The sequence below is a fragment of the Papio anubis genome, chromosome X, assembly GCF_008728515.1.
Source record: "Papio anubis isolate 15944 chromosome X, Panubis1.0, whole genome shotgun sequence".
Taxonomy (NCBI): domain Eukaryota; kingdom Metazoa; phylum Chordata; class Mammalia; order Primates; family Cercopithecidae; genus Papio; species Papio anubis.
This window is the reverse complement of record NC_044996.1, coordinates 81,483,047-81,498,093: the sequence shown is the minus strand read 5'-3', so window position 1 is coordinate 81,498,093 and position 15,047 is coordinate 81,483,047. Positions and strand designations below refer to the sequence as shown.

General features: G+C 43.7%; 1 protein-coding gene across 2 annotated transcripts in view; it reads left to right on the top strand.

The window, feature by feature from the left end:
• Positions 1 to 6,688: 6,688 nt before the first annotated feature.
• The window catches only part of IGBP1 (immunoglobulin binding protein 1), a 32,359-nt gene continuing 24,000 nt past the window's right edge, over positions 6,689 to 15,047 (top strand). For both annotated transcript variants that reach the window (XR_002519533.2, XM_031660543.1), the window contains exons 1-2: positions 6,689 to 7,370; positions 7,757 to 8,050. Coding sequence is in view for 1 of the 2 variants with exons in the window: in XM_031660543.1 (XP_031516403.1) it covers positions 7,183 to 7,370; positions 7,757 to 8,050 (482 nt within the window). In the remaining variant the exon portion in view is untranslated. The remainder of the gene's footprint in view (positions 7,371 to 7,756; positions 8,051 to 15,047) is intronic.

The following is a 15,047-nucleotide window of genomic DNA, read 5'->3' as shown; positions in this document are numbered from 1 at the left end:
TATTTAAATTCTATAATCGACCATGTGATGAAGAGTGCTACTGGTATAAATACTATTGAAAAATAATCTAGTTTAAAGCTAAGTGAGAGTTTTAGGGTTTGGGTGGTCTTTCAGTGTCAGTTTGAGGTGATGGTTTCCTGAAGTAGGTAAATAAATGTAGTAGTTGGAATGAGACTGGTAATGAAGGGCTCATGTGATGGAGGTTTTTATGTAGGTGAGGTAGGAGTTACTTTTGTAAATATTAGTTGAAGTAATAATAATTGGAAAAGTTAAAGGAGGAGAATATACGCGTATTACTCTTATTTGGAGTTGCGCCAATCTTTTTGGCACCTAAGGCCAATGAATAGCTTCTATCCTTTAAAAGTTGAGCCTTATTGTTAGATATGGGGGCATGAATTAGCAGTTCTTGCATGCTTTCTTGGTAAATAAGAAGTTGGAGGCTTCTATTATTAGACTCACAATCTAATGTTTTGGTTCGACTGTATTTACAATATATGAAGCCCAAAATCATTTTGGGGTTCAGTGACAGGAAGAGGAATGGTAAAAGATGTATGGACGTTAAGGTGTTTTCTCATGTAAAGGAAGGTTTAATGCTATTAATGTAATATTAATGTGTGTGTGTGTATATATATATATATATATATATATATATAGTGAATAGAGGCCTGTAATTGACATGTTAAGTCCTATTAACACATACTGAAGTTACATCAGGAGAATGAAGCTATGGTTACAAAAAATTCTCCAATTTGGTTGATGGTTGTGGGGAAAGCGAGATTAGTAAGACTAGCTAAAAGCTATCACATCCCTATTAGGGGAGTGTTTGGAGACCTCAGTGCTGCTTGGCCCACTGGAGACCTCTGTGGCCGGCAATGCCCCTGCCTGGGCCTCACTCAGCCCTGGGCTCTCCACAGGAGGTACCCTGCTCACTCAGCCCAGTGGGTTGCACTTGGCTTGTGCTCCGGCCCAGATCCCCCACTCACTATGGGATCCATGCTCAGCCCTCAGCTGGGCCAAGTGTGCCACGACCTACTTCCACCTTGGGTGCAGGCATCTGGATGAGGGGACTGTGGTAGTGCCTGAACAGGGATGCCAGTGACCTTGAAGCCCCAAAGAGGGTGTTGCAGCATGCTAACAGCTCTTTAAATTCCACTGTCCACAGCCTGACAAAGGGGGGCATGTGGTGCCCAGCAGCTCCCTCTCCTGCTTGCTCAGCAAGCCGGAGGGGAGTGCTACAGGGTTACAGTTCTGTTCACACACACCATTCAGGTGTCCCAAGTTCTTGTCCCACATCCAAGAAGAATGAGGTTATGCTGTCAGCCAGTGGGTGAGCAAGGCAAACTGAGTGATGAAACAGCTCTCAGTGGAGAAGGGACCCAAGTTGGGCAGCCCTTTTACCCAAAGTCAGGTAGGCTCCCCACAACCTGAAGGCAGGTAGTCCCAAAGTGTGAATGAGTCCGGGGCTTTTGTGGACTCAGAATGGGGAAGCGTGTGCTGATTAGTTTATGAGTGTGCAAAAAAGGCTAAAAAAAGACACCACTCAAAGATGGGCACAACAGTGTAAAAAACCAATTAGGGAAGGGTAGGTATATGTAAAATAGGTGAAGGGTGGGGATCAATCAGAGGAAAGCACGCCAAACAGGAAGAGAGGTTCTCAATCCGGTCTGTGGATTTATTGAGACTTGTAGCTTGGTTTTCAGACTTTAAACTGTCTTTGGTTTGAAGGTCAGGTTTCACAGGGGACCTGCCCCTGTCTGCCTAGGGATTTGTCTGCCTCCTGCTGCTATCATCAGGCTAATAGTATTGTTCAACTATGGATTCGTTCATAATTTGAGTTTGCAAGGCAAAACAGTATAGATGATGTGAGTCCATGGGCAATTTTTAGGACAACTGCACCTATAAAACTTCAGGGTATTTGGATGAGGATGGCTACAATAAAAAGTGCCATGTGGCTGCTTACAGAAGAATAGGCAATGATGCAGGGGCCTTTGAAAACAGTATGCTGAGAATAGATAGGGCTCAAGGACAGTATCTCCAATTGAACTTTTAATGAACTCCCGTAGGCGCCAAGAAGGCGGGCAGATAAAGAAGAGCATAGAAACAAAGAACTGAGTAGAAGGTTACATCTGGGAAAAGAAAGTTTGTTTTGCATTGCATTCTTTCTGCTGACGTGGGGTTTATGGAGTATAAATAAAGTGAGGCGGAGGCTCTGAGCGCGGCCGCCATGTTCTCTGTGTGTCTTTGTCTTTTGTGTGTTCTTTCATTCTCCACCACCCCCGGCACGGACCCCAACACAATGAGATATAGAACAATTAAGGGGAACTATAATCTTGTAACAGGGTCTACATGATTTTGAAGCAGTAGGCAGCAAACTATGAGGAAGGAAACGAGTCAGAGGGCAAGCTGACCTCATGATTCATGCTGAATTTGCTGCGAACTTGGTTTATTTTTTCTCTCTCCCTCCCTTCTTCCCTGATTAATTTTATGAAGTTTATAGGGATTGTTTCAATTGAAGCTTAAACAGCATCCTGAACTACAGAAAGGAATAGGGGCTTGGGGCTTCCTGGGGGCTGGTGGCAACACAAGAGTTATGGGACAGCAAGGGAAGGAAATGTGTGGTGACAGAGGTTGTCTTGTTATGCAGATAAAAAGTCTTTCAGGTAATAAAAGTCGTCTCAAAGCAGCCCTCAGAAGAATAGGTGATTGTCTGGGTGTGCTGTCAGCCTCCGATCTCCTCTCCTGTGATCCAAGTTAATCTTCCCTGGTTGGTAAGATTCCCAGAGAGGGTATTCATGACAATTACGTTCCTTTTGGAGGAGACAGCTTTAGGCAGATAAGGGGAGCTCAGAGACAGCCTCTGCCCGTATCCACTGTTTCCCAAGTGCCCTTGGTTCAAATAATCAGCATACCAAAGTGGCATATTTTGGGGTGGCATCTCCTGAACTCCTTCACATGTAAAGTACTTAGCATAGTCACTTGGCAGGATGTGAGCACTCAGAGAAGGTTGGGTATTATTATGATACAAAGTTATTCATTTAACATTGAGTCTCTCCTACCTAATGGGTGGCAGGTTCTGTGCTGGAGTGAACAAAGATGAGTAAGACACTCTGCCTGGCCTCAAAGAGCGCTCAGTTTAGTGAGAGACAGGTGTGGATAAAGATAACCACAGTACAGTACTATCACAGGGGGATGAATCAAATGCTGTAAGAGCTAAGAAGGAGGCAGCCTCGCCTACGGGGGAAAACCAGGAAGTGCTTCCCAGAGGAAGTGATCTTTGAGCCAAGTTATGAGTAATGAATAGAAATTTGCCAGGCACAAACAAGGAAGATGACATTCCAGGCAGAAGGTACCACCTATGTGAATGCATGAAGGCCTAAGAGAACATGATAGGTTTGGAGAACTAGGAGAGTTGGCTAAAGGTTCAGCTTAGGATCCATGAAGGAAGAAAATGAAAAGGATGTCAGCAGGCAGATCAGAAAGGATCTTGAAGTCATATTATTGAGTTTGACCTTAACAGAATGCCCCTCCGGGCCAAAGTTATTCTCTCCATTCTTCTAACACTTTGAACACACCTTTATCAAAATATTTTTCAAATTACTATTTGATTATTTGTTTACCTGTTTTTTCCATGGAACTATGGACCCCTTAAGAGCTTAAACCTTGGGTGGTGTTCGAATTCTCAATGCCTAGCATTCAGGTAGCACACAGCACATATGGAAAGAGTAAAGGAAGGAATTTCTCCAAAGTCACACAGCTATTCAGTAACAGACTTGGGCTAAAGGGATCCTCCCACCTCAGCCTCCCAAAGTGCTGGGATTGCAGGCGTGAGCCACCGCACCTGGCCAGATTAGTGCTTTTCATATTGTGTTACTTAGAGCCCTGGAGTCCCTCACCTGGAGTGCCACTCACTGAGCAGGTTGAGGAAGACGGGCCAGTGGCTGAGTTGGCAGACTTCTTTGTATCCTCTTCAAATACATCAGTCCTTTTAGAAATTGTAGGTTCTTTAAAACTTGTTTTGGAAAAAGAATTATGCTACTACAAAAAGTTTAAGTACCATTATACTTTCATGATTGCTAAGTGCCCTAAACTAGGATTTTAAAAAATCTCCCATGCACAATAGGAGTTTAATGTGATAAAGTGTTTACACACAAAACACAGTAAACGACTCGTTTTTATTATTCCTTTTTTTCTTTTTCTTTTCTTTTTTTTTTTTTTGAGACAGAGTCTCACTCTGTCGCCCAGGCTGGAGTGCAGTGGTGCAATCTCGGCTCACTGCAGCCTCTGCCTCCCGGGTTCAAGCGATTCTCCTGTCTCAGCCTCCTGAGTAGCTGGGATTACAGGCCAGCGCCACCAAGCCCAGCTAACTTTTGTATGCTTAGTAGAGACGGTGTTTCACCATGTTGGCTAGGCTGGTCTCGAACTCCTGACCTCAGGTGAGTTGCCCACCTCGGCCTCCCAAAGTGCTGGGATTACAGGCATGAGCCACCACGCCCGGCCATTATTCCTTTTATTCCTTTCTTTCTAATCACTTCTTAATCTTGGTATTATTTCAAAATAAGATGAAATGCTATGCTTAAAATGACAATTCTAATATATAACAGGTACTCTAAAAGTAATTGGCATCCCCCATAAAGACTGTCACTTTGGTTGGGCACAGTGAATCACGTCTGTAATCCCAACACTTTGGGACAGTGAAGCGGGTGGATCGCTTGACCTCAGGAGTTTGAGACCAGCCTGGGCAACATGGCGAAACCCCGCCTCTACAAAAAAATACAAAAATTAGCCAGGAGTAGGGGCTTGCACCTGTAATCCCAGCTACTTGGGGGGCTTGAGGGGAGAGGATCACTTGAGTCTAGGAGGCGGAGTTTGCAATGACCCAAGATCGTGCCATTGCACCCCAGCACTCCAGCCTGGGTGGCAGAGTGAGACCCTGTCTCAAAAAAAAAAAAAAAAAAGACTAATTTTGAAAGCCATAAAAAATGGCTTACAAAGCTTAAGACCAAATTAAGATTCTGCATATTTTTTTCCTCTTAAGTAACAGTAAAGACATGTTTCAATCCAAGCAAATGCAGAGAAGCAAATTATCTTTACTCTCACAATTACTACATTTCTAAGTCTCCTCCACAAATACTATCTTTTTCTTCTTTATATTCCCTGCCGAGCCTGACCCTGAAAGGTCAGTTTACTAGAGTTACTAGAGGTGCCAGATAAACCAAATAGGTAATTCGCCAAAGTCTCACTTCCTTCTTAGTTTATAAAGCAGGGGTTGCAAGGGAAGGTTTATTAGAATCACCTGGGAAGCTTTTTCAACCTGCACGTGTGCCACAGTCTCCTCTCCCTCTTAGGAAGCACTGTTCTAGTTTGGGGCTTCAATCTGTCCCACATTAAAGGTCTTCATCTTTCTAAATCCTACCCAACTGAAGGCTAATGGAGTAGAAACAATTGAACTCAGAAGTCACTGACTTTGTCACAAACTGGCTGGGCAAGTCCCTTAACCTTTCTGGTCTCAAGTTTTTCCTCCGATTTTGGGGGTTCCCTTTAAACTTTGACATTCTTCTATGTGACTGCATGTCATGTCTAAGAAGCCTTCTGAACTACTCCTAGCATAGAACCAAGACTTGCCCTTTCTTGGTTTTCCAACAGCCTGTGCAGTACAACGTATCACCTATTTTATACTGTCCTATATTGCCCTCTAGTTGTTTTTTAATGAAGCTTTTCTCTTCTCAACTATATGTAGTTTAAAATACTAGTTTAAAAGTTTATATTCAGGGTTAGACAGTGTGCCTGCTACTTAAATCTCCTAGGACAATTCAGACTGCGTCCTAAGGTAATCAGTATGTATTTATACTGCTTTGTTCAAAACAATGATGTCCCTTCTTTGAAGTCCTGAAATTATATTTTTCATCAGTTCTGTCCAGTAGAAATATAACGGGAGCTACAAATATAGTTTTAAATTATCTGGCAGGCACATTTACAAAGTGAAAATAAACAAGTACAATTAATTCTAATAATATATTTAATCCAATATATCCAAAAGACTATCATTTCAACATGTAGTCCCTGTAAAAAGTATTGACATTTTTCATTCTTTTTTTTTAATGTCTTTGAAATCTGGGTTTTTTTTACACTTGCAACACATCTCGATTCAAAATAGCCACTTTCAAGTGCTTAGTAGCCACAAGCAGCTAGTAACTACCTACTGAACAACGCAGTTCTGCATAACTGGGCTGCTTTCCAAACTGATCACATTTTTTTTTTAATTCAGATAATGACTGACACTGAGTACTCAGGCTAGCCAGAGTGGTGCAAAGATGAGTCAAATTCATTGTGATAAGAGACATTTGTAAGTCACTAGCAATTATACAGTGTGGTAGGTGCCATGATAGAGATGCAGAGAAGAAACCCAGACTTGGCGGCTGAAGGGCACAGGATGGAAGGCGGTGGGGAGACAAGGAAGGTTGCACAGAAATAACATTTGACATAGGAACTAAGTGCACGAAGGGAAGCCGGCTGTGCGGTGACCGAAGTTGCAGGTTACCAATCTTGCTGAGGGGGGCTCCACTGGACCCCGGGTCGTAGGCATGTGTGGTATGAAGGGGGAAGAGGACGGGAGAGGATTGGCCGGGAGGAACCCGGAGCTCCAGCTGGTGGGTGGACGGAAGCCGCGGGGGGGCGCTACTTGCACTTCGCGCTCAAGCGACGGGATCTTCAAACCGTGGGAGTGGTGCGGCGGCTGGAGTCCCTGGACTCCTCAATCGAGGGAGCTACTCGCGAGATAAGAGGCGCGCCTGACCGGCTCCTAAAGCGCACTCGCTCGTCCGCACTCCTGGCCCTCCGAATTCAGCCTCGCCACACCCGGGCTTCAGAGCCCACAGAACTTCTCAGCCCCGTGTCAGCGACGAGGAGCTCATGGTAAAACAGCGCCTAGGGTTTCGCTTCTTTGTTTGTTTTTAACAGACGCCTACGACTTGTAATAGGCTGCCTCATAAAATGAGTCTATGGAAACGGTTGCCAGGGCCGGCGAACGGCGGCTCCCGGAAGTCCTTTGATGCTTTGGTAACAGTGAAGCTACTGGACCAATGAGGTGCCTCTTCCGGTTTTGTCCGCGGTCGCCCAGTTCTTCTTTATCAAGGTTGCCTTTAACCCCGGGAAAGAGATCTTCCGGGTTCCTCTCTCCCCAAGATGGCTGCTGAGGACGAGTTACTGCTGCCGCGGCTCCCCGAGCTGTTCGAAACGGGCAAACAGTTACTGGACGAAGTAGAAGTAGCGACTGAACCTGCCGGTTCCCGGATAGTCCAGGAGAAGGTGTTCAAGGGCCTGGACCTCCTTGAGAAGGCTGCCGAAATGTTATCGCAGCTCGACTTGTTCAGGTATGGGGGAAGATAGTAATAATGGCTGAGAACGAAGGTAATAATGGTTACCAAGGGTGGAGCCATTGCGTCTGAGTGGCGGGGACCTTTAGTAGAGAGAACCTTTCGTTCCTACTTACCACTGCGATCTTGTGTACATTGTTTACATTCCCCACCTCTCTTCCCAGATGGTTGATATCCCACGACTCTGCTCCCTAGTGTCTGCTGATTGCAAGGCACTGGATGTGAGCACTCAGCCACTTTCATTGAGTGAAACTGGGCGCTGTTACCCGTGCCTCCTCCCTCTGCTCCACTCCCAGCCCAGCCTCCCACTCCGTCCCCCAGGAGCCAAGGGCCACAATTTGAATGCCTAGCCAGGCTTCACTGCCTCCTTTTTGCTCTTCCAGCCGAAATGAAGATTTGGAAGAGATTGCTTCCACCGACCTGAAGTACCTGTTGGTGCCAGCGTTTCAAGGAGCCCTCACCATGAAACAAGTCAACCCCAGCAAGCGTCTAGATCATTTGCAGCGGGCTCGAGAACACTTTATGAACTACTTAACTCAGTGCCATTGCTATCATGTGGCAGAGTTTGAGCTGCCCAAAACCAAGAACAACTCAGCTGAAAATCACACTGCCAATTCTTCCATGGCTTATCCTAGCCTCGTTGCTATGGCATCTCAAAGACAGGCTAAAATAGAGAGGTGGGTCAATAGCTATAATATGAGGGCTGCCCAATGGCAGTGCTTTTCGGGGGCATGCTTTCTTGGCGGTTGGTGGGGGGCCAGAACGGTGTGTGTCACTTTCTTGGTTCTTATTGAGCATAGGCCCTGGGGAGAGCAAACTTTCCTGAGTTTTTCAAGAAGCCTCTGCTTTTGTTGAGATGATTATACTTACCTATCAGACCCCTACTACCTTATGGTTGCCAACAGCAGCAATGTAGTTTAGCAGAGTGTCTCCCAACCTTTTCCACATCACATCATAGCAATGTTCACATGGTACAGTGGGGTAGATGTCTCTGGAAGACAAAGCTAGGCCATTTTATGGTCCACTGATTGAGGAGCTCTGTTCAGACTGCTGGAGTAGATGTGTAACATCCTGAACTCATCTTAGTCCTGGCACAGCTTCATCGTGTGATCTTGGAAAAGTTGCTTACTTTCTTAGGTTTTTTTGTTGTTTGTTTTTTAAACAACATTTAATGGGTGGTCATGCTGTCTAGGAACTATGCTAGGCACTGGGGATACAAAGTATATAGGTGTTTGTGTGAGTATGAGTTGTCCGTGCCTTGGAGGAGCATACAATCTGGTGAGGAAAACGGGCATAGAAACAGAATATCAATATAAACTGATGTTATGGAGGGTTGTACAACGTACTATGAGAGCAGACGGGAGGGTCACCTAACCAAAGGGAGCAGGAGAGAGGAGAAAGCTCCCTGGAAGAGGTGACTCCTGTGCTGAGTTCTTTAAGGGTAAATAGGAATATCCAAAGGAAGAGGAGAGGAGGGCATTAGCCAGCAGAGCATGTAATAGCCTTAGTAAAGCCATAGAGGCATTAAAGAAACAGTAGTGGGTGGAGATGTGTAGGACGAAAACAACAGCTATAAGCAATTAGGTGATGGTAGAACACAAAGAGGGTGGTGGTAAGGGGGAAGGAATGATACTGAAGAATGTTGTAGGGTCCACATCAAGGAGAGCCTGGGATGTGAGGAACGTGAAGAGAAACTTGTTGCTGAGAACTTGATAAGGTGTTTGAATCCCAGCTCGACCGCTGTGATTAATCACTGATTTTTGGCAAATTATTTAATCTTTCAGTACCTGAATTTCCCCAGCTGCAAAATTCAGATAATAGGTCCTTCCTTATAAAGTGGTTTTTGAGGATTAAAAAAGACAAATATATATAAAGCAGTTAGCACAATGTTTGACACAGTAAACACTCAAAGTCAACTGTTATTATTTGCGGCTAAGAGTATGGGTCGTAGAGTGAGAGACCTGGGTTTGAGACCCAGCTTTACTTATAATTTGTTGGACTTTGGGGAAGTTATTTAACCTAACTGAGCCTCAGCTTTCCTCATATGTGAAATCTAAATAATAATGGTACAGGTGGTCCCCGATTTGCGATGGCTTGTCTTAGAATTTTTTGACTTTATATTGGTGCAGAAGCAATACACATTCAGGGGAACATCAATAAATTACATGAGTTATTCAACACTTTATTATAAAATAGGCCTTGTGTTAGATGATTTTGCCCAACTGTATGCTAATATAAGTGTTCCGAACATGTTGAAGGTAAACTAGGCTAAGCTATGATGTTCAATAAGCTGTATTAAATGCGTTTTCAACTTCCCATATTTTCAATTTATGATGGATTTATTGGGATGTAGCCCCGTTCTAAGTTGAGACGCATGTGTACCTACCTCAGGGTTAATAAGCACAAATGGGAAAAAGCACATAAAACAGCCCAATATCTGGCACATGGTGAGTATTCTGTAAATGTCAGCTGCTATCAGATAGGACACGCCAAAGAGCTTACTCTGGTTGGTGACTGAGATCCACTGAAGAGTTCTGTTTCTTTTTTCTTTTTTTTTTTTGGTACAGAGTTTTGCTCTTGTCACCCAAGCTGGAGTGCAGTGGTGTGATCTCGGCTCACTGCAATCTCCACTTCCTGGGTTCAAGCAATTCTCCTGCCTCAGCCTCTCGAGTAGCTGGGATTACAGGCACCTGCCACCACGCCCGGCTAATTTTTGTATTTTTAGTAGAGATGGGGTTTTGCCATGTTGGCCAGGCTGGTCCGCCTCGGCCTCCCAAAGTGCTGGGATTACAGGTGTGAGCTGCTGCGCCCTGGCTGTTTCTTTTCAAATAGTAGCATGATCACATTTGTATTTTAACTAGTACACTCTAACAGCAGTTAGGAAACAATGAGGGAAAAGATTAGACCCAGTTAAGTCACAAAGGTGACTGGGGTTTACTATTGCAATGGTAGAGGGATGGGGGAATATATTTAGGAGGGTTGAATCTACAGGAAACCTGGTGATCAATTGGTTGTGGAAGGTGGGATAGAAGGAAGCAGCAAGGAAAGATGTCCATGTTTCTGATTTAGGTGGATGGCTGTGAAATTTATTGCGATGGGGAAAGAGGAAAAAGAGAAGATGGGGGAAGGTGAGAGTATGAATTTAGTATTGAAACATGTTGAGTTTAAGGTGCCTAGGAGATAAGTAGAGGTATCTGTTAGTCTGAAGCTCAGAGGAGAGGCTTGGTCTAGAGAGCTGAAGATGATTCATTTATTCAAAAATATTTATTAATTCCTTCCTGTGTGCCAGGAGCTGTTCTAGGTGTTAGAGAACCAGATAAAGTCAGTGCTGCTATGGAGCTTTTATTCTGGTGCTAGAGAAAAACAATAAGCTAGTAAATAATGAAATTTCAGCTGGTAAGGACTATGAGGAATAATAAAGTTAGGGGATAGTGAGTGACTGAGGATATGGGCTAGACTGATATGAAATGGAATTTAACATCCTGTCCTTTGTAAGTAGTTGGGGGCAGCCTGTCAGCAGGTAATAGGTAGTTTAAACAGTGAGTTTGGTATCCAAATAATTATACAAAAAAAAAAAAAAAAAAACTGCAAGAGAAAGACAAGGGAGTGGTCACATCTGGTTGGAGGGATGAAGAAAAGGTTTCAGAACATAATGGCATTTGACACCAGACGCGGTGGCTCACGCCTGTAATCCCAACACTTTGGGAGGCTGAGGCAGGTGGATCATTTGAGGTCAGGAGTTCAAGACCAGTCTGGTCAACATGGTGAAACCCCCGTCTCTGCAAAAAAAAAAAAATTAGCCGGGAGTGGTGATGCACTCCTGTAATCCCAGGTACTCGGGAGGCTGAGGCAGCAGAATCGCCTGAGCCCGGGAGGCAGAGGCTGCAGTGAGCCGAGATCGCGCTATTGCACTCCAGCCTGGGTAATGGAATGAGACTTTGTCTCAAAAAAAAAAAAAAAAAAAAAGAACATAAATGGTATTTGAGACGAGTCTTACAGGATGATTAAAAATAGAAATTAGGCTGAGCATGGTGGCTCATGCCTGTAATCCCAACACTTTGGGAGGCCAAGGCGGGAGGATTACTTGAGCCCAGGAGTTCAAGAACAGCCTAGGCAACAAAGTAAGACTCTGTCTCTACCAAAAAATGAAAATAAAAAATTAGGTGTGATGGCACAGTCCTGTAGTCCCAGCTACTCTAGAAGCTGAGCTGAGCTGGGAGGATCACTTGAGCCCCTGGAGGTTGAGGCTGCAGTGAGCTGTGATCGCACCATTGTATTCCAGCCTAGGTGACAGAGTGAGACCCTGTCTCAAAAAAAAAAAAAAAGATTTTCTTGAGTGTAAAAGTAATAGTGCTCATTGTAGAAAGTTTGCAAAACAGAAGAATATTTTTTAAATTAATAAGCCTCAATCCTAGCACTCATGATGATCATTGTTAACTTTCTGGTGTGTTTCCTTTCAGATATATAGTTATTTAAGTTAATAAATTTGGAATGCTGTAACTATCCTGTTTTTTTAACCTAACATACCGTGAGCATTTCCTCGTGTTTTTTGAAACCATGATATTGAATGTTCCATGCTCTAGTTGTACCATAATTATTTAATCTGTTATTATCAGATATTTAGACACTGGTTTTTTGCTATTCTGAGTAATGCTATAAACAAACATCTTTAAATGCATCTGTCACTGTTTCCTTAGGGTGGATTTCTGGAGCCAGTGACTGGGTCAAAGTGTTTGAATATTTTGAGGCTCTTGACATATGGTAAAAGTGTTGCTTTCCACGATAACAGAGTTTCAGAATATGTTCCACTGCATTTGTCTTGGATGTTAATACTTAGAAAATCCAATTGGGTGGCCGGACGCGGTGGCTCACGCCTGTAATCCCAGCACTTTGGGAGGCCGAGGTGGGTGGATCACCTGAGGTCAGAAGTTCGAGACCAGCCTGGCCAACATGGCAGAACCCCATCTCTACTAAAAATACAAAAATTAGCCAGGCGTGATGGCGGGTGGCTGTAATCTCAGCTTCTTGGGAGGCTGAGGAAGGAGAATTGTTGGAACCCAGGAGGTGGAGGTTAAGCTGAGATCGCACCATTGCACTCCAGCCTGGTCTGACAACAGCGAGACCCCATCTCAAAAAAAGAAAAGAAAAAGAAAAAAGAAAAAAAAAGATAATCCAATTGGGCAAACAGAAAGTATCTATTGTTTTGATTTGCATTTCTTTGGCCTGCCTGCTTTGAATGTTTTTCTTAAATGCCTGACAGATATCAACACTTAACTTTATACTAATGTCTCCCACATTCATATCACTAGCCCAGACTCTTCCTGACCTTCAGTCCCATACTTGCAACACCCTTCCTTCATGGGTGTTTCACAGACATGTCATACTTTGAACCCTTGGCTTTTACCCCCAAATGTGCCTCCACAGCCATCTCAGTAAGTGTACCACCATTGACTTAGGTTTTTAAACCAGAAACCTAGGATTTAGCTTCAATTCCTCCCTTTTTCTGAATTTTCACATCCAGTCTATCAGCAAAGGCCTGTCCATTCTAGCTACAAGAGGTATCTTCTATCCTTCTATTTCTCTCCATCTCCACTATCATACCTCAGTCTAGGCTACCAACATTTCTCACCCTAGATAGATAAATCAGCTCCAAGGCCTTGTGTGATCTGCTGCCTGCCTCTTTTCAGTCTCACCATGTGTCATTCTCCCCTCGTTCACTAGACTCCAGCCACAATGACTGTCTTTCAGTTCTTTGAATAGACCCAGCTCTGTCCCTCTCTAGAATCTCTGTGTGTGCAGTTCTCTTTGCATGGAATGCTCTTCATATGGCTAATTCTTCATCCTCTAGGTCTCAGCTTGAATATCACTCCTCAGGCCTTTCCAGATCAGTCTCTTTAACTAGTTAACAACTATTATTCTCTCTTTGCTTCATGTTTGTTTCCTTCTTGGCACTTATGTGCAGTCATTTCATGTGTCTTTCTGAGTTTTGTCTTTCTCCCCTACTACAGTATATACTCTATGAGGGCACAAGCCATTTCTTGTTCACTGTGTTATGCCTGCCGTAGAGCTTGGCATATAGAAGTTAGTAAAGCAATACTTATTGTTGACAAGCAGAAGAAACAAGATGAACAAAAGCCCAAAGCCAGGGTATATTTAAGTATGTTCAAAGACCGTGTAATAATCTGGTTTGGCAGAAGCTAAGAGGAGTATGGTTGCAGCTCTGCAGAAAGAAGTGATATGTATATAAAATAGTGAAATAGAAAGGCAGAGGGAGAAATACAAGTTAGCATGTTATGATAGTACTTCAAATAGGAAGGAGTGATAAAAAATGAAGTTATAGCTGTCAGAGATACTACTTTTGCAAGAAGAGTTTACATGGTTAGAAAACAAATTACTCAGATCCTTATTTACTTTCTGGAAGTGTCCCAACCCATGCCTTTAGATATTGAGGCAGTCTTACATAAAACACCTGAATGGTATGTCCTCTCTCTCAAAACCTGTTTCTTTCTGTATGTCCTCTATTTCCCATATCTGAGGAGTATGAGTCTGGTTGAGTAACAGCAACTCCATCATTTTGAGAGAAATAGAGAAGTGAACGCTGGCTAAGTAATGAGTCTAGTTTTGGATTTACTGAATTTAGGTCCTAAAGTGGCAACTGGATAGTCATTTCCATAGACAGATTGAAATGTGCAAGTAAAGTTTATGAGACTGTGTTGTGACTGATGTGAAAGATTTAGGAGGCCTCTGCTTTGGTTGGTGTAGATGAGTTTGCCAAGGAAAAACATGTAGACAGAAAAAAACTCAAGGATAAAACTTTGGGGCAAGTTAAGGGAGAAGGAAGAGGAAGGAAAGAGCAATCAGAAACTCAGTAAGGTAGCCGGGCGCGGTCTCTCACGCCTGTAATCCCAGCACTTTGAGAGACTGAGGTGGGTAGATCACGAGGTCAGGAGTTCGAGACCAGCCTGGCCAAGATGGTGAAACCCCGTCTGTACTAAAATTACGAAAACAAATTAGCTGGTCTGATGGCAGGTGCCTGTAATCCTGGCTACTCGGGAGGCTGCGGCAGGAGAATCACTTGAACCCGGGAGGTGGAGGTTGCAATGAGCCGAGATTGCGCCACTGCACTCTAGCCTGGGCAACAGAGCAAGACCCCGTCTCAAAAAAGAAACTCAGTAAGGTACAGGTAGTTACAGGAGCCTGGAAAAGAGAAAGCAAATGTTATGTCCTCTTTGAAGCCTTTCCCTAATTATCTTCCCTCTCAGATACCATGGCATTTAGTTCATGTTACTTATCACAGTATAACTCTCTGTCAGTCTCTAGACTTGAAACTCCTCAAGGTGAGAGACCTTGACTAATTGTATCTCAGTATCCTAATTATATCATTGTATATAATTGCATCCCTTGGTGCCCAACCCAGTAATTGGATCATAGTAGGTACTTGGAGGTGTCTTTGGGAGAGACAGAGTGGTCATAAAAAGATGGAAGCAAAATGCCGTAGCAGAAAAAGCCTAGACTTAGGAGTCAGACCTGGGGTAACTAATCCAGTTTCTACCACTTAATAGATGTGGCATCATTTAGCAACCCCCCTAGCCTCAATTTCTTTATCAGCTAACAGTGTATTGCTGCTTACAAAGCACTTTGATTTGTGTTTTTCCATGTGATCCTCGTAACAAC